Source organism: Pelobates fuscus, chromosome 5, assembly GCF_036172605.1.
Source record: "Pelobates fuscus isolate aPelFus1 chromosome 5, aPelFus1.pri, whole genome shotgun sequence".
Taxonomy (NCBI): Eukaryota; Metazoa; Chordata; class Amphibia; order Anura; family Pelobatidae; genus Pelobates; species Pelobates fuscus.
The window spans coordinates 348,587,772-348,608,329 of NC_086321.1; the positions used below are offsets into that span (position 1 = coordinate 348,587,772).

The 20,558-nt window shown below is 43.0% G+C and overlaps 2 protein-coding genes across 6 annotated transcripts in view; one reads left to right on the forward strand and one right to left on the reverse strand.

The window, feature by feature from the left end:
• Positions 1–375: 375 nt before the first annotated feature.
• On the reverse strand, positions 376–10,240 carry OAZ1 (ornithine decarboxylase antizyme 1). The gene is given in 6 exon segments (XM_063455870.1): positions 376–831; positions 1,960–2,045; positions 4,090–4,262; positions 6,603–6,689; positions 6,691–6,748; positions 10,042–10,240. Coding segments are annotated over 6 exon segments (651 nt in total). The 5' UTR covers positions 10,158–10,240; the 3' UTR covers positions 376–700.
• Positions 10,241–10,603: 363 nt separating this feature from the next.
• Positions 10,604–20,558, forward strand: part of JSRP1 (junctional sarcoplasmic reticulum protein 1) — a 141,011-nt gene continuing 131,056 nt past the window's right edge. The window contains exon 1 of one of the 5 annotated variants that reach the window (XM_063455878.1): positions 10,604–10,684. The gene's annotated coding sequence lies outside the window, so the exon portion shown is untranslated. The remainder of the gene's footprint in view (positions 10,685–20,558) is intronic. The other 4 variants (XM_063455877.1, XM_063455879.1, XM_063455880.1 and 1 more) reach the window with 4 other exon arrangements.

Sequence of the window (20,558 nt, forward strand, 5' to 3'; positions counted from 1 at the left end):
GTTTGTAGCTTAACAGCTTGTTAATCCAATGAGAAATCCGACTGCTGTTTTGGAGTCAAGGCATTTCCCCAGAACTTAAAAATTACTATGAACAAGGTTTCTGCCATTTTTGGATCAACTTCAAAAATAGGTGAAATCCATTTTATGAGCATTTAAAATTATTTGGCAAAACAGCAAATAATGTTTTACAGCTTAAGGTTTTGTATTGTTTTCGCTTTGTACACAAAGGCAGAGACCACACTGCAATTCAGAGTCATATACATTGGAAGAGCATGTCAAAGAATCTTTTGGATCAACTACTAGCTCATGTTCCTAAATGAATTAGAATGTCATATGAATTCTTTCATCATTTAAAAAAATGAATATTTTAGGATCTTAAAATATAAAGGTTTTATTTAGAATTAAAGCAAATACTTTGATATCACAAAAACACATTAAACATCCATCAATATAGCTGTAATCTGGAGTGAGCATTTATTCAAAGTCAAAACATGCAGGCAAAATAATTCTGAAAAGATAGTTTGAAAAAAATTTCAACATCCTGTTCACTCTCTCTTTGCAGCAAAAGCTTGGTGCAGAAAACTCACTAGACAATTAAGCTCAATAGATGTTGACAATATCTCACAACGATTCTTCACAGATGACATGAAAACAAAAAAACAAAACAAAAAGCTCTAAAGATGCAAACATTGCAGGGTTTCTAATCTTCATCAGATGAATCTCTTTCAAAAGTGTAAGCCATGAAGCAAGCATCGGGTCTCTTAGGGACAAGGGGATGCCCAGGTCTCACAATCTCAAAGCCCAAAAAGCTGAATGTTCGGAGAAGTGCAGCTGTAAGAAAATGTAATATAGTAAGTTTTGCACTAAAATTACATCTCTAGGACCATCTTTCACTCAACTTGTGCTTTTAAAAAGAAACATTCCCATAACCATCACCGAATCCTTGCCCCCTATTGGTGGCTGAAGTAACAGGGCACCATCTTCAGGGGTTAAACCATTTTGAACATTTTAACTCAAAGTTGTTGGCTTCAGGCATTCATACTCTGTCAGATTAGGAACGTTATGCCTTGGCAGCCACTGATTGCTGATCTAGTGTAGTGCTCTCAGCTGATCACTGGCAACCAACTGTTACTCAGAGGGAAGCAATTATTCCCCACCAACACAAAACCTTCCAGATTGCTGCAGCCTCAAAGAGGCAGAGTACATGTGTTCAAAGGAAACTTCATGTTAACACATGCAAAAACTGTTTAAGCCTCAAAAGTGAGATGGCACCCTGTGATTCCAGCCCCAATAAGTTAATAGAATTATGTTGAGTGGGAGGGTCTCTTTAATACAATAAAGAGATTTCTTAAAGGAACACAATAGGCACTCAGAGCACCCTAATCCTGCCGTTTAAAACATTGCTCTTCCATAATTGCAGGGTTAACATATCCCTGTTAATATGACTGCCACTAGAGGCACTGCCATATTAATAAGATGGTCTCAGACTGTTTAGCTGTGCACTAGCCTTCAAACTCTTTCATAGGGTCAAGCACTGGATTGACAGATAATCGATCTTTATGATTGGTCACAGGGACACTTTAGACACCCAGACCACTTTGTTTCACTGTTGTGGTTAGGGTGCTTTAATTTTTGGTGTTTAATAGCACAAAAGTAACTTTGACGCTAAACACCATAACCACTACAGTACACATGTATTACAGATTTTTTTTTACTTCTTAATATCAATTCTGTTCATCTCTGCACTGAATTCATTGGCCAACACTTAGCTGAAACTCAACTAAGAAATTTTGACCAAAGGAATTTATTATGAAAGTCTGCTTAAGCTATATATGAAGAGGAGTCTTGACTACATGCTACAGAGTGGTTGTGCTTGTGCTTGGACTGCCCCTTTAATAGTCAGAGAATGGAAAAGCAGAAATAAGATGGAAAAAGCTGAATACAGTTACGTTCACTCACCTCTATCCTCTCTACTTTTGTGAAAGCATATGAAGACATGGTCCACTTGGAGTTGTTCCTCAGAAAATTCCAACAGAACAGCAAAACTGGGTGAGGAAAAGAAATTAAATGCTTTACTCCTTTTGACACAAACAAAAATCTAGTTGCATATGAAGTCATGCAATTACCAAACCAATATATCTAGTAAATTGTTAAACATACTGTACAATTGAGCATTCCTTTAATAGAAATGATTTCATACAGACCATTACTTTTTCACTGACAATGTAAAATTAGAAGTGACAACTTTTACATTTGCCCGAGAACACATTTCTGTTGGGATGCCTGCCTGCCACCTTTTGAATCAAATACAATGCCAACATCATGCTTCCGGTGGAGGAGCACCTAATTCAGTACTTCTCTATGGGAAGTATTTGATTGTCAAAACATGGGGAGTCACAGATTCCAATGTTTCTCTATGAAAAGAATTGGACCGATGCCACAACTGAAGCACTAAATGGCAGAGTGGTGACAGGAAGATGTCCTGTGCTCTATTACAGGTAGGTTTAATTAGGCTTTTATAAAACTTTAAAAGTGAGGGCTGATATTCTAAATGAATAAAAAACAAAAAACCAACAAGTTTTAAAAATATTTAAATGTTTCAGTTTATTAAAAAAAGGTTTATACATTGCACATCCCCATATGTAATTTCTCTTACAATGTGGAGCCCAGTATGTAGGACGGACTACTAGAACTTTACATACTCAGCTTCGTGAACACTTTAATAATATTAGCACACATAAGGTGGAGCATAGTGTTCATAATCATTGTAATTCTTGTAGCATGTTTAAATGGTCGACTTTTATTGGTATAGATCAGGTCACAAAACATTGAAGGGGAGGAAGCAAAATCAACGACTTAGCTAAAAAGGAAGCCTTTTGGATTTATACATTGAAAACTTTAAAGACAGGCCTTAATCAGGATATTGATTTGGGGAGGCTCCTTTAGTAAGAATCCACACCCCTTCCTATGGCCCAAGTGATTTCTTGGGTCTTTAGACATCCCATTTTTTAGATATCCCAATTTTAAGGTCACACTTTTTTATATTGTTTTTTATTTTTTGCCCATGTGTGCCATCTGTGTTTTGTGGCATACATGCTTATATATTTGTTCATTGTGTGAGTAATTTGCTATTGTAGTGTTTTTTGTTTTTTGGTTTAACTCTATGTATATGTTTGGGCAGAGTCCGTGTGGTTCTGATGTATTTTTGATTATAGATAGCCTTCCTTTGTCCCGCTCTGTGTTCTCCGCAACCTATTGGTTGCCGAGATTACCGTGCGTTCCACAGTGGAAGTGTCTTTTCAGGTAAAAGGACAGCATGCGTTCCAGAGTGAAACGCGGAAGTAGCCCTCCCCTTCACAGACGACCGAAAACGTCATCACGTTCGGCCAATCAACAACTGGCAAAGACGGAACCTGGAAGTAGGAATTTATTTCGCGGCAAATTAAAGATCCTCTGAGGCTTATATAAGGAAAGGACTGTTGAACTGTATGACATATCCCTGAAGAAGTCTTTAAGATGAAACGCGTTGGATACAAGCTAGAACTTTGTTTTTGGCTCTTCATTGTTTTTATTGTTTGTTTTTACCACAGAGGGACTTTTTTCTCTTCAGCATGGTCTTGTAAGTTCTCTACCTTCGGGTCTGAACTATTCATTTCTGTATATACTTCACTATTGTGTGATTTTTTTTTATATTTTATATCTCCTAGAGAATTGTGTTATTTTATACACCGGTTGTATTTTTCATGATATTTGTTTGCTACCCCTTTAATCTATACTATCACTTGTTGGTATAGTATAGATTTACTTCTTTGTCATATTAGATTGGTGTATGTGAGGTACACTTTTGGGTGTTTAGCATTGTTTTCTGGTCTTTTGGGGATATTATACAGTACTTTTTTCTATATAGTTTATTAAACACCACACAGGTGAGTTGGTTGTTAAAGTGAAACAGGCATGATCTTCTCTTTAAAATAGGATTTCTATTCACTATTGCCGGTGCTATCAAATTGTTAGCAAGATGCTTAATTTCAGAAGCTAGGATTTTTGAAGCATCCATTAATCTAGCAGCATGTAAGATGAGGTACATACCTATCTTTGCTCCCATCAGGGAGTGTGCCAGGTGAAATTTCAATATAGAGGTTGTTTTTGTTTAACACAGCCCTCCAATTGACTTGCTTGCCATCTGTCAGCCTGGATTGGACATCAAGTACTCTGGTCCTGTTGTTGGATGTAAGCTCCTCTGTTATGCTCAGCCTATTATCCTGAAGACAAAAATAAAAAGGAGTGAAGCTCAGCAGTTATAAAAAAAATCCAATTAAAATTGCATATTGTACCAAGGCAACCTAAATAAAGAAGGCCAACAATACAACACTGTTCAACTTTAAAAGCAGGATGCCAGGACAGTATTCTGAATACCTGCACAAACACTGCAAAGTAGTATACATTTTAAAATATGACTACTAGTTAGATTTAACACCAATAGCATGCATAAATACAGCACAAAAGCTATATTAAGCGATTTGTTTTTAAACTTTTGCAAATCATTTTTCCAAGGTGACAAGATGCATGAAGAAGGCACTGGATTGCCCGAGATTATCAATTTTAATTATTTCAACCAAAGAGGCGGATGGGGAAGAGCCAAACGCCACCATGGCCAATCAGCATCTCCTGACAGATACATAGAATCCATGAGGAAAGTTCTGAGTCTTCATGCAGAGGGTGGAGACACTGAATGTCAGTGCTGCACCTATAGAAGCCATCTGAGGAGATGCCACTGGATGTGATCTTAGGCAGTAATACAAACCATGCCTTTTCTCTAACATTTTAGTAGATCAACAGGTTACTGTTCAAGAAACCGCAGTTAATATTATGCAGGAGAGGTATTAAATGACAGTACAATGCATTTTGCTGCTATGAAATACTTAAACCAAAGATGCTGACTAAGACTTACAAGTCTTCGATATATTGTTTTAGCTGGACTTTGTCAGCACATTGTCTTTCTTTAAGTTGACTTGTCTGCCAAAAGTAGGAATATTTTAAATGTCATTGAAAGTTACAAAAGAGAATAAAGTAAATATTTTGGTGTGGTGTTAACCAACTGCATTCCTGCCTTAGCATGGTTTATGTTTATTACCTTTAAACTGTGAAAGTGGTGTAACAAGTCCACGACAGATCAAACCAATAGAAAGTAAGATTCTGCATTTACAGAACATTCAGGCTCATATTTCAGCTCCTCTCAGATTTCACCATTACTCAAGGGAAACTCCAATTGGTGCATTTTATGCTACTTGAAAATAGACTTGCACAAAAGAATTTGAGCCAGTGCATCTAAAGCAAATTAACTTGTTTTATTTAAGAATCAAGTTATTCTATATAGAAAAAAGTCAGACATTTAAATCAAGTCTTACTGAATAGTTAAAGTAATAAAGGTCCAGGCACTCCTTGGTTCAAGACAGGTACTTTATTAGGAACCACAACAGCAACGTTTCGACCCCAAAAGGTCTTTGTCAAGCTCAACTATTACTGAATAGTTATTGAATGGAACACACAAAACATGTATACCCGACACTAGTGGTAAAATCACTATTTAGGTCCTTATCACCTCTCTTTACTTTAAAAAGGTGAGTTTACTTACCTTTTTTCCCCAGCGCTGGTCTTGCCCTGCCTCCGTGTCAGACCATCATAACTACTGGGTCACTCCAATAGGAAAGCATCAGGAGGCTATTTTGCATGCAGAGCAAAACACTGCTAATCAGCATCTCCTCATAGATGCTCTGAATCCATTGGGGAGCTTTCGACATCTCCATGCAGAGCCTGGATATGCTGAACGTCAGTGCTGCACACTGCAGCATTAAATCAGGAAGCACCTATGTTGGCCGTCTGAGTGACTACCACTAGAGGTGTTACTAGACAATGAAAACACTGCCTTTTCAAAGATATGGCATTGTTTACATTAAAAAGCCTGCAGGGAGAGGCTATAGACAAACTACTACATTAAGCTGTAGTTTCTGGTGCCTATAGTATCCCTTTACATAGAATTTTAATAAAATCCACTCTGATTGTACAAGTGTTCTCTCACTCAATCCTGGAACATGGAAGCAATGGTAGCTGAGAGTGCATAGCTGAGATGGATGTTCCTGCTTAAGGGCTTACAACTCTGGTGTTTGTGGCAGTGAACATTGCCCCCAGATCAGTAGTCAAACTGTTCAAAGACTGTTTTACTGCTTACAATGGGGCAGCAGAATAACTACACCTACACCAAGCAGTGATTGCAGTGCTTAGAATGTTCCTTTAAAATTAGAAAAAGTTGTGTTTCCCATAACAAGTACACTCTAAAAGCTGGTTGCTTCAGTTATACTAAGGCAGATGCTGATTTTGTATTCCACAAGATGGCAACATTGTAACAGTTAGTTAATTTTTTATCCCCCAAATAGTGCCCACTTCTATATGCTGAACATTGTAACAATTTTGTCACAAAATTGGTTTGCACAGAACATTTTCTAAGGTAACATGCCTACTAACTAAAGCATATGAACGAGGTGTGACAGTGTAAATTGCTTTTCAAACACTAACCAATGCAAATGTTAATTCAGGTTACTTACAGAATAAAATAAATTAGCTGAAAGATTGTGATCCCTTTGATTATTCCCTCGCCCACCTGGGATCTTCAGGGGTGGGTGAGGGACATCAGGAACACCACCGAGGCCCGGGACCCAGGTTACTACAGCAATTGAAAGAAACTCTGGAACTAAAACAAAAGGAGAAAAAAAAAAACACAATTAGAAACTTGAGATAGCAGAAACAGTTACAATATGTCAAATGTTAAATAGCCTGTGATAATGGTGCAGAATGCATATACAGGTTACATTATTCAACACTAGTCTACAATATAGATGTTACAAATGCAGATAAATCATCCTGGCATTTTGAATGCTAGTAAAACCTTTTCAATTTGTTTGTATCCCTAAAAACACCATTAACCTATACTTGGGGAGATTTTTCTACAGACATTAAAGTATTACCCCAACGCACAATGGTCTCTGAACCTGGGAGAAAAATTTGATTGGACCTCAGTGACACCATAATGACCGACAAGGCAAACCTTTACTGGATTCAAGTTTAGCTTATTTAAAAGCTTTTAACTAGATGGACAAAGCAATAAGTGCACAATAGTACATTATAAATTAGGGATCCATTGTTTATCTGTTTGGCACTAAGCCTTTAGGGAGTGTAATGTGTCTGTTCACATGTAAAAAGGCAGGAAGGAATATTTTTTATTTTTAAACTATTCAATTATACAAGATAAAAATTTAGCCCGCAGAATAGATTAGCCACAGATTTAAACTGGACATTTACACCCCCACATACACTACCCACATCCATTACACAAACATTCTTGAAGGCATTAAAAATCAATGGGCATGTATATTTTGTGCTTTTACCGATCAAAGGAAAGGTTTATAAAAGAAAAAAAGGCTTATAACTGAATGTACAAAATATTTTTACCAGTTAGACTGAAAACCCACCGATAATCGGTATAGGCTCAAAAAAGTTATATCGGTTGATCCCATTATAAAGTTTAATATATACAAAAAGTTTAAATCTAAAACGGTTACTGAAAATACTAGAGTTGTGCCATTTAACAATATGCCACATATACATGCCCAGTTAATATTATATGTACTGGTCAATGAAAAGAAAGACACCAGCCATCAATTGATCTGTCATTTTTTTTACATTTGTTTTCCACCTTTCAATTAGATGTTAGATTGACTAAGTGACGATGTAATCAGTGCTCTGGCCGGGAGGTTTTCAGAGTTGTGTAACAAGAAACAACAGGTATCAGAACTGAAGACAAGTTAAAGGGGAATACTTGATATCAAACTACTTCCAGACCAGTCTGATCAACACATACAAATATGCTATACCCAATCCTGTATTTTGCAATAAAGCATGAGTCTGCCATCCATTCTACAAAGGAATATTTAGCTCCTCCCTATGCACCATCTCTCACCCTGCAGCGCTCTTGCGTCATCTCAGCAGATGTAGCAAGCAGATGCCCACAAGGGTTTGTAAGGCGAGCAAACAGCATTCATTTAGATATTGCTTTCTATACACAAAATCTTCGACAACTAGCGTTTGGAGATAATCCGTTAATGTTCAGACAACACAAAAAACGGGTTACAGAGGCCGCAAGGTTTTAAGTTCCAATAAATGCACAACTGGCATGATGCTTAAAATAGATGTCGACAAAACCATAAGCAGAAAAAGGCCAAGAAAATGGTCAGAAAGCAAACTGCACGAATAGTAAAATTACTAAGTAACATTAAACTAGGCTAAAGTGAGCATTGCATTAGCAGACACTCTAATCTACAGCTATAAATGGAACTTCACTTTCATCACTGGCAAAGAAGGTTAAGCAGCCCAACTCGATTTGAAACAGATTTGTTTTAAGGCCTTCAATTTACTACATTGCAAAAGTGCAAACTCATTCATGTCAGTCTCTACCCTGCAGCCATTTTTAGTAAGTCCCAATTTCAAAACCGATTTAGGATTTGGCCTGGCACGCAATATGAAGCAATAAAATTGCATCCATATTTATTACGGATCACAGTTTGTAGTTGATAAACATGCCCAACAAGTTTCCAAGTATTAAATTCCAATATTAACAGAAAACATGTATACCATTATCAAAAAGCACTATTTTTACACAAATTGCATCTTAGGTAGTGTGTAAACACACACATGACTGTCTCCATCTACCAACACCAACAATATTCCAGAAAATATTTTGTTAACTGATGAAATAACCATACCAAATATGTAGAAATATGAAATAAGTTTGTTAGGTAGGTAATCACGAAGTCACAGAAAGAATAAAGACTTAATGCTTCTCAGGCAAGTATGAAAGGCATGTTTAAGTAAAACCCAAGGCCACAAATTTAATAAAACTATGGTGTATAATATAAAGCCAGCTCCTTATGCATCCATTCACGTTTTTATAACACTTTAAAAGCAGGGCAAATTTGATAAAATAAGAATACACAGGTAAAGCGTTAAAGTGCCAAGACTAAAAAAAATTATAAGAATGTCCAACGCCCATGATTTTAAATCTTGTTTGTTCCGTAAACAATCCACGATGTTGGACTTTGATCTAGAGTTATAAGTCTGTTCATTATTTCTCAGAAAAATCTAGATGTATATATCAATTTACAGACAGAGCCACCTCCCAAATGATAGACAAAAAACAAGAACTAATTTTTTATAGCACCATCAGATTCTGTAGCGCTGTACTAGTCAGACTTTTACATTGGGTACCCCCTTGGCTTTACTGCCAAAATAATTTAAACCAAATTGGTAGACAATACTGGGAAGGGGATTTTTTTATATTCTCCCCCTGTGGTTTCAAGACTGCAATTGAAATAAAATTTAACCTCTAGATTGTAAGCTCACAGGCTGGGCCCTCTACCTTTCGTATCTGTTTCTATTTTACTGTCTTTTTACCCAATTGTACAGCGCTGTGGACTATGTTGGCGCTTTATAAATGCCAGTAAAAAAAAATATTTACTTAAGAGTACTAATCACTGCAATAGAGTGTGAGTCACCATTCAAGGGGTGAACATTTCTTTTTTTTGGGGGGGTGGGGGTATTATAGGGCATTTAATGAACAGCGCTACAGAGTCTGATGGCGCTATATAAATAATATAATGAAGCTAACACAGCCATAGTGAGTGGGGAGAGGTCAAGTTCACATAAATAGCAGGCCGCAGTTTGGGAGGAGCTCCCAGCTCAGGCCTTGTTTACCTCCCCCAGGGCCAGCCGCCCTCAGATAGTCCCTCACAGGGCCAGCAGTCACCCCAACCACTCCATATAACACCCTGCCTCCCGTGTACCTACCGGAGCCAGCTAGGCCTCAGGCTGACAGGATAGAATAATGACAGGCCGGGGGGAGGGAAGGGTTAGTACCAGAGGCGGTAGGTCCTTCAGGTGACGTTAACCCCTCCCCCCGGTCCCTCGTGCAGGGGGGGAGCGGCCACCTACCTTTCACTACTATTACTGGGAATACTCATTAGAGGCATGGCGCTCCTTTTATTTCCTTCCTTCTCTCTGGCAAAGCAATGACTATTTAGTATCCGCTGGAGGGAGGATTTCACCATCCGGCCTCTCTGGTCTCGGAACCAGAAAAATCCCCCGCCTTCTGCGCCGTCCAACGGACTCTTAAAATGGCGACAGGCTGCCTGCGTTGCACTATTTATACGGGCTGAGGCAGCAGCGGCCCGCCCCCTTTTTTTCCTCCTCTCGCTGTCACTGAGCCAATCGCGAGCCAATCTGCATCCTGATGAAGCCCTCAGGGTCGCGTGCTCGCGCTGCGGCGGGAGCGGATTGGCTGGCCGGGCTTTCGCAGAAGACGAAGTTAAAGGTAGAACGGTGCACGTTGACCACGCCCCTCGGCGCTCGCCTAGTAACAGCGCGTGCACGAACCCAGGTTAAAAGGGGGCGCGCGCGCAGGCATTGCGTGTGCGCGTTCGCGCGGGCTCTGAGGCCTGGAATAAATAGGTCACAAAACCTGTAAAAGGGGGGAGGGGAAGGAGTATATAAAAAAAATATGTAGCAATAGCCGAGGCCGCCATCTTTACCAACAGTGTTTATTCGGCGAGCTGGGCGTGACCGCTTGTGCGAAAAGGTAAATGTGTACATAGAGGTCGGAGTGTGGGGGGGCTATTCTCAAAGAAGGGAGGGCGTCGTGATGTCACTGTTGCTATGGCGACGCGGCACGTGGTGTGATGAGGTACACGGAAGTGACTTGTCATAAAAATAAAACCATTTGGGGGGAGGGGGGTGTGAATTACCCGCAGGGTCTTATTCACTAAACTGCCAATTCTGACATTTAAGAAGGCAGGATAAGGGTTTAATTTTAGAGAATTGGTGAAATTAAGGCCGCTGGGATTGCTACAATTCAGTGTTTTTCGTGAATCTAAGCGCTACGGAATCTGTTGGCGCTATATAATAATAATAACAAAGTATTTAACCAGGAAAGGTACATTCAGATTACTGTGGTTTCCAAGTACGTCCTGGGGATTTTACCTAAGTGAGAATTCAAGGTGACTTTTACATTCACGGCCAGAGTAGCTGAACTGAAAACATAGCTGGTTTTACGGAATTCCTTCCGATTCAGCTATATCCATCGGTAAAGGAACTGTTCAGGCACCATAACAACTTCATAGAAATGATGCTGTTATGGTGCCTGGGGGGTCCCTGCCACTGGCTCCCCTCAATGCGTTAATACGTTCTTGAACAGTTTAAAGGACCACTATAGTGCCAGGAAAACAAACTCGTTTTCCTGGCACTATAGGGTCTCTAGGTCCCCCCCCACCCTCAGGGCCCGCCGGGCTCTAGGGGTGGAACGGATTAAATCTTACCTGTTTTCCCCTGTCCGGCTCCCTCGGCACGGGGAACTCTCCTCCTCCTTTTTGCCGTCATCAGCTGAATGCGCATGCGTGGCAAGAGCCGCGCGTGCATTCAGCCAATCCATAGGAAAACATTATCAATGCTTTCCTATGGACGCTGGCATCTTCTCACTGTGAAAATCAGTGAGAAGCGCCTCTAGCGGCTGTCAATGAGACAGCCACTAGAGGCTGGATTAAACCATAGGTAAACATAGCAGTTTCTCTGAAACTGCTATATTTACAGCAGAAAGGGTTAATCCTAGATGGACCTGGCACCCAGACCACTTCATTAAGCTGAAGTGGTCTGGGTGCCTAAAGTGGTCCTTTAACGCGTAAGTCTGTGTTCCAGCACCGATTCTCACTGCATGCCTGAATTTCCGTTTTCTAAAAAAAAAAACATGACCCCATATAACTAGAGGGAGGATCCGAGTCTCCCTTTTACCCCCACTTCACATGCCACAGGTCAGCTGCCAGCAGTTCCCTCACAATGGCATATCTTCTTCCTTTATTATTGATGATCACCCACTTGATGTCCATAGGTGGTTGTGAGGGTAGTGACAGGCCTCTCCCTTTTAATTTATAAGCTAAATCATATCGCTTCTTGTAAGGGGACTTAAAGGACCACTCTAGTGCCAGGAAAACATACTCGTTTTCCTGGCACTAGAGTGCCCTGAGGGTGCCCCCACCCTCAGGGCCCCCTCCCGCCCGGCTCTGGAAAGGGGAAAGGGGTAAAAACTTACCTTTTTCCAGCGGTGGGCGGAGAGCTCTCCTCCTCCGCTCCTCCTCTTCTCCTCCCCGTCGGCTGAATGCGCACGCGCGGCAAGAGCTGCGCGCGCATTCAGCCGGTCACATAGGAAAGCATTCATAATGCTTTCCTATGGACGCTTGCGTGCTCTCACTGTGATTTTCACAGTGAGAATCACGCAAGCGCCTCTAGCGGCTGTCAGTGAGACAGCCACTAGAGGAAATAGGGGAAGGCTTAACACATTCACAAACATAGCAGTTTCTCTGAAACTGCTATGTTTATGAAAAAATGGGTTAACCCTAGAAGGACCTGGCACCCAGACCACTTCATTAAGCTGAAGTGGTCTGGGTGCCTAGAGTGGTCCTTTAAGCAGTTGGTTAGCAATAACTAACCTGTCTATACATTTTTTTTTTTTAATTCCCACCACAACTGCTGGCCAGTGGGAAGAGAATGAGGTGGAGGCAGAAGTAGGTCACCCCGATTCCATTATTAGAATAATCCATCCCACTGCCAGCATTAACCGTTCAGCAACCACCCGTTGTAGATATGCTCCCGTTTAAAGCATGTCAGGTGGGGGAATAAGGCAAGATTTAAATCTATAGTTGCATGGGGAGGGGCCATATTGACCCCGATAGACATTTATTTATTTTTTAACTTTATATTTTATTTATTTGTCCTAGATGACAAAATAGTTACATTTTACAGAGATTAGTGAAAAACAGTGCCAAAAGGCCTTATGTGAAATAGCCTTGGCATCTACTTTTATAACTATGATGTCATAACAAGGTAATTCCAATTAGAGCCTACTATTCCATCTAAAGGTGACATGGGCTCAATCAATCAGTCTATTGAGGGGTGCCCAAAAGGTAGATCCTCAGATCTTTTAAAACTACAGCTTCCATGATGCTCTGTCATTCTGAAGGCATGGAAAGCATCATGGGAGCTGTAGTTCTATCATCTTGGGATCTACCTTTTTGGGCACCCCTGGTTTAGATCATGTCTATTATTAGCCAAACCGGTAATATTCTCCAAGTCGACAGTGCTTTCAGTTTAGCTATTTTGGCCTTTTATTTGAAATTCACTTTGAATTCCTGACAATTTTCACTTTATTAAATAACCCCTCTCCATTCTGAAACCACAGAGGATGTCTACTTTTGCAAGCAAGGTTTAACAATGATGGTAATATTATTACCATTATTATGTTGCTGTTCTGTATACTGTGTATGACTTGAGCCCTTTAAATAAGTCTTGTGAAATTCTCTAAAATGTTCCTATAACTTCCCACATACTTGGCTATACTATAGGAGGGGGGTTTGCTTTCGTAGGACACATCCGTCTGTTACATCCACCTCAGAAAATGCGATGTGTGTGAAAAGTATTGAAAATATATACATTTCCACTAATTAAGACCGATCAATCAATGATAAAACTGGAAAGACTCCATGTCCCATGGTTGTCTTGTTTGGCAGTGGTATGCCATGATGGTTGTAATTTGCAGTTGGGGGGGCTGATGTTTTGTCCCAGACGCGACAAGGACCCAGTAAATCAGTCTGTCGAAAGGACCGGTCTGAGTTTCAAAATAAGCTGAACTCTCATTTGGCCCTATTTTCCAGAAAAGCTATAATCAGGAACCCATAGTTCTGTTGTATACAATTTGAGCTTATTCAGTAAACTGTCTAGCAGGAATTTTAGGGATACATAGTTTAGCCTCCATATCATAGCCTGGGTGAAAATTTTGAATAAGCATACAATGGCATTATTAATCTAGCACACTAACTTCCCAGGCTTTTGGATCAATAAATAAAAATATATTTTTCTGGCTAGAAAGGCATGGGGAGAGTACCTGGTGCAATTGAACCACCATACCTGTTCTTGGGCCCATGGAATTCCCATGGTATTCCTTTCCCTATAGTGTTAAACTATCTATTTTGGTGGCTGCTCCCCCCCCCCCTTTATTCCCTTTAAAAAATGTATTTTACTCACCTTTATTCCAGCTCTGCGCGGGTTTCCAGCGGTGGCCGCACCCTTGATCCGCCTCTTTGGCTGACATAATCAGAATTGATGATCTCATCCAATTACAATGCTTTACTATAGGAAAGCATTGGATTGGCTGAGATGGTAAATTCTGATTTTATTAAAGGACACGGAGGCTCATATTAGGCTTTATCTCTCTAACACTATTCACAGTGGGTGTTTTTTTCCCACCAATTACAGATCGCCTCTGGGTCATAACCCACTGTAAGGGTATTTGTTTGCCCTGTGCCATTTCCGTTTAATACTGCTCAGTGCCTTACCCCAGCTCTCCCTTTGTAACGCATCCTGACCAGTATGCAGTCCCATGCTGACAAACAAGTTATTGCCCCCCCCCCCCCACCTCTGCAAAACCTAGTAGTCGTAATACTACAGCCCTGCCTATAGGCATTGCGGCCATGGGGAGTGGGGAGGAAGCATTCCAGGACCACGCAAACTCAGAGGAGTTCCAGGCACTCCTGGATGCTACAATGATCAAGTCAGTGATACAGGCCATTGTTAATGCCATGGGAGCAATGTCTGACACCCTGTCACACACTATCTTCTCCGCTATAATAGCATCTGGCAGAACCCCCAGCTCAGCCCCTGTAGCCTCTGATAGTAAGCCGATGGTCCCTAGCGGCCGCAAGGCTACATGCAAATCGCACCATCTAACAGGTGCTGCCTCCAAAACCAGTGTGACGGACAGGTTGTGCCCTGTTGAAACTGAGGACGTGGTGCTCCCACGTAAAAGAGCCCCCCGCCGGGCAAAAGCGGTGCGGAATTGGAAGAGGGCAGAAGCCCTACCTGATTCGTCCGTTTCGGACTCAGAGGAGGTGTCAGATGGGTCCGATGCCATCGACCCGGTTGATTTAGACAACTTGTCCCCTGAACGCAGCGAGACTGCACTCCCAGTGCTAGACTCTGATCAAGAGGCGGACGAATCCGCAGTTTTAGATCCCCAAGTGGAAACCCCTCTTTGACCCGGATACCTTGTACAATCCGCGCTCAGCGGACTGGTACCCCATAACTCACGTGGCAATCTACATACCGACCAGGGTAAGAAAACCCCTTGATAAGGCCACAAGGAGTAAGCTAAGGGCGGAATGCCCATGCCCCATGGTCCCGGACATGACCTGTGTAACCCCCGAGGTGGACCCCAAGATCGCCCAGTTCCTGGGCAAGTCGGGATAGAAGGCCAAAAAAGGACTGGACTACTCCCTCAAGCATTGCCAAGACAAAGTCCTAGACATTCTCGGGCCTATACCAAAGATTTTCGACTTAGTCGAAACTGCTTTTACTGAGGGGACCTCAGTTGACTTACTGGCCATCAGGGGATGGATCCAGAGAGGCATTTGTCTAATTGGAAACGCCAATACCGCTTTGGCTACGGAACGGCGTAAAGCCATACTAATGAAAATTGAACCAAAACTAATACAATTTCTGAGCCTGGCATACAGTCAAAAGGTCTCCTATTCGGGGACGACTTTGTAAAAACCCTGGGAAATTATGTCAGCACTTTCACGGCACTAGACAAGGCGCAAAATAATATGAAGCGTGTGTTCTCGCAGAGGGTTTTTGGTGGGGCCGGCAGACAGCGGGGCCGTCTGTCCGGCCACTCCCCCCGGACTTCATACCGGGGCTACAGAGGCTCCACCACAACACGATTCCAGCCTCCCGAACCCAGAACACAGCCAGTCTCCGCTACCGCCCCCGGTTTCCTAAGCAATATCTTTAGTGCCGAAGAAAGGCGGAGGCATGAGACCAGTAATAAACCTGCGACCGCTCAACGCCTTTGTCACATACCATCATTTCAAGATGGAAGGGATACACTGCCTTCGGGACCTCCTCAGACTGGGAGACTGGATGGTAAAACTGGACCTCCAGAATGCATACCTCACGATACTGATCGCAGAGGAATGCCACCACTTACTTCAATTCCAATGGGAAAAGACGTTGTGGCGTTTCCGATGCCTCCCTTTTGGCCTGTCCTCAGCCCCGTGGTGTTTCACCAAATTGCTGAAACCGGTAGTCGCCCTTCTCTGCAGCAGAGGTGTACATATGATGATATACCTGGACGACATGCTGATCATGGCTCACGACACCCATCTACTCAATCAACATCTATACTGGGCGTTGACCCTGCTGCAAAACCTGGGTTTCCTAATCAATTGGGACAAGTCAATCCTGCAACCTTCCCAATCAATAGAGTTTCTGGGGTTCAATATAGATGCAATTCACGGAACGCTCAGTCTTCCTACCACAAAGGTAAAACTCATCAAGAAGGAAATCCGACGGACTTTGTCACGACCAGTCCTGACCTTACGACAACTAGCCAGGATAATTGGCCTGCTCTCCGCTTCCATACAAGCGACCTTCCCAGGACCTCTCCACTACAGAGCCCTGCAACAACTCAAAGCCACCCACTTACGTTTGGGTAAATCTTACTCAGATTCTGTGCCGCTAGACTGCGCAGCAAAAGAGGAACTAGCATGGTGGCTTCAACACATGGAAGCATGGAATGGCAAGGTGATCTTCGGAACCACCCTGGATCTCATCATAGAACCCGACGCGAGCAGACTCGGATGGGGCGCTCGTTGTGGTGCCACCTCTACAGGTGGAAAATGGTCCTCAAAAGAAAAGGAACTCCACATCAACAGTCTGGAACTCCTAGCTGGGTCATTTGCCCTCTGGAGCCTCCTCGGACACACGACCAACTGTTCCATACTTATTCGTATGGACAATATTTTGGCCGTCTGCTACATCAACCACTTAGGTGGCACGAGATCGTCAATGCTCACAGACCTAGCGAAAGAATTTTGGCACTTCTGTCTGGGCCGCAACATATCAGTACAGGGGGGCCGGACCGCCGACGGGATCTGACGCGCTCTGTCTGAGCTCCCGCTTTGGGGCCGGGAAACCGGCGCAAACTGGAGGCAAAATCTTCCTAGCCACCCGCAACAAAGGTCACACTGATCCCCAGATCCTGGGGAACGAGGGGATACCCATCAAGATGCCTACAGTGACCCGATGAAGGCCCGAGGCGTGCAGGAGCTTGAGCCGGGACGAGACAGCCGCTCTCCCGGGTCTCTGGCCGGTGTCTGGCGTCCCCCCCCACCCTCTGGACCGAGGGGGTCATCCCGGTCTGCACACACGCATGCAATTCCTGTCGTGCCACGCGGGCCGAAAACTACCACCCTGCTATGGAAAACTCTCCGGCGGTATTCCCCAAGATGGCCGCCGCATGCCAGACACATGTGCGACCTACCGCAGGAGAAACCATCCAACGCCATCGGATCACCACAGCAAACTGCCCCGGGGATTACATTGTGCAGACTAAGGGGATGCTAACCACACATATATCGGGTGGGAGAAAGAAATAAACAAAAAACCTTCGCGCCTGTGGAGGACGCCATCACTCTCCTGGGGCCCATTTTATCTGCCCGGAGGACGACTACAATGGCTGCACCTGCAACCAGGTCTTTTCTGTGAGGCGCAACGGAACAATTCTTTCCCTGACTGATATGCATCCTTCAGAACAAACAGCGTGCCAGCACTGGGTATGGACTAAACAAACCCACGCAGGTCCTCTAACCCACAGTCCAATCTGAATATCAGGACTTTACAAGATCTCAACGAAAGGACTGACCCAGTAGCTATCTGGTACAACTTTATTCCACCTTGCAAAAAGCATTCCCATGTTTTCTGCTGCCCTGGTTAAGCTCCTATCTGCTTCTCAAAACACATCTCTCATAACACTGATCCCAGCAGGCTCTGATGGTAGCTTTATGTCTTGATTTCATACACAGAGCTATATATGTCTGCTTAACCATTGATAGATGCAGATAGCATAACAAAGAGCCAATAGGTACTAACAGGGAAAACGTATAATGCATGTTGAGTGTGTTGCAATATCATTCTATAGACATAGCTACACTAGCATAATGGTTTGCTGCGCCACATAAGACCACACTGTTAGATCAATAGCAATTGCCTGTCTACCTGACTAACGATGTATACCTGTAGATGTATGCCTGTATTAATCGTGAGAAACTAACCTAAGTCAAGCTCTGACCAAACATGTAAGTAGTATAGGTGTTTACGTACAGTCAAAACTACGATGCTGACACAGCTTATACTCTTAGACCATATTTATAATCTACTACGGTATTCGTATGCGTAAACCTGTTTAAAATGTAAAATTGTGCATGTTGCTCTTGTGCCCCGCATGTTCCGCGTGGGAAAAGCTGGCGGACTGCCTTTGGGGCACCTCTCGCCTGTTTGTGTCACATCTATGCACTACAAAAAAATTAAAAAAAAATAAATAAAAAAAAAAAACATATCAGTACAGGCAGAATACCTTCCGGGACTCTCCAACACCGTAGCAGATTGGAACTCCAGACATTTACAGGACAACAGTGCCTGGCGACTAAATAAAACGATATTCCAGAGACTCACAACTCTGGGGCCCGATGCACATCGACCTCTTTGCCTCCCGGCTGAACGCTCAACTTCCCTCATTCTTCAGCTGGAGACCGGACCCAGACGCAATGGCAGTGGACGCCTTCCTACAACACTGGCCGAGCAACCGATTATATGCTTTCCCCCTGTTCTCACTCATAGCACGAACGCTCCTACACCTGCAACACTCCCGAACATCGTTGGTGTTAATAACACCGTTCTGGATGGCACAGCCTTGGTTCCCTTCAGTCATGGAAATGTCTATCGACCTCTCCAGATTGATTCCCGGTACTATTATCAGACACCGATGGGAACCCTCACCCGCTGCTGGTGCAAGGCCACCTCAGACTCCTGGCATGGCTCCTCTCTGGGGGCCCGGGACGATGTCAAATGTTTCACAAACAACTCTGGACTTATTGGCAGGAGGCCTGGAACACATGGTGTAGTTGGTGCCTGGAACGACACGTGGATCCCCTATGTGATCCTATAAACCAGGTACTCAGTTTTCTTACTACCCTGTATGATCAAGGCTTGGCCTCCAAACGCAGATCTCACACTCAAACAAGTGTCCGCAAAATTAGCTATGCTCCTGTGCTTAATCTCCTGCAAAAGGGTGTCAGACGTTCGAGCCCTGGATATCGATGCACGGTCCTTCACCCCTCAAGGTGTCCTGTTTACTATTATCAGACGTCCGAAATCGAAAATCACGTCAGTCTTCAATCCCTCCTTTCCTCACAATGCTAACCTCTGCCCGGTGGCATGCCTCCAGGAATACGAACTGCGGACACAGGCATTTCGGAACCCAACAACACACGATCTGTTCTTGGCGGTGAGAAAACCTCATCACCCAATATCCACAGTAACTCTGGCACGCTGGGTAAAATGGATAATGTCAGCTGCTAACACCGACACATCAGTCTACAGAGCCGACTCCACGAGAGGTGCTATGGCCTCTAAGGCATTCTCTATTTGGCTGTAAATTGGAAGACCTTCTCCGCACAGCTGATTGGTCCCGGGAATCAACGTTTAAAGAATACTACTTCAGGCCAACATAACATATTTCATCTATGGTTATATCACAGCTTTAAACTAGCCTAATATGAGCCTCCGTGTCCTTTAATAAAATTACCAGATTTTACTAATTACATGACGTAAAGTCATGATTTTATTAAGGACAGGGGCCAGTATTAGTCCGCCCAATGACAGGTTAAGATATAATGCTTCTTTAAAACCTTCTACAGTTTATATCTATGACAACGATATTTGAATATATTTTACCAAATATCTCTCTGTTTCCTACAGCTTAACCCTGTAATGAAATGTTCAGAATCACCTTCTCCTGCCTATCTATACCGGAACAGACTCACTGGAACCCTCTACCTGAGACAGTTCAAGTTCATCGTTTTACCAGTTGATATGCTCAGCTTCGGCATCAGCTAGAAAGAGGAAGTGGATTAGGTCACATGAGGAGACATAGAACAAGGATTGATCCCATTGGTTAATATGTTTGGAATGTTATATGGTTAACCCATAAGGGTATTTTGTGTTTTCTTGTTATTGCTATATTAAAATATCAATATCGGGGGCGGAGCCTAACAGCGCACAGGAGCGGACGCCATATTCTGCAGCTCCTGTGTGCCGAAATCAAATCAGCAAATATCAGCGACATATCTCGCCAGCCACATCGTACCTGAAGGCGGCATACTACTCAGGGCATCGTCCGGAATCGATCGATGCCTTTCTTTCTGGCCCCGGGCAGAAAATACCGCAACCGAGGCTCCAAGGCCTACCGCGCAGACAGCCGGCCGCAAGTGTCCGCGGGTGAATACTGGGGAGACCTGGCCTTCACAAATCTGCTGCCACCCTACCTCCTGGGCAGTGAAATGGGGAGAAAG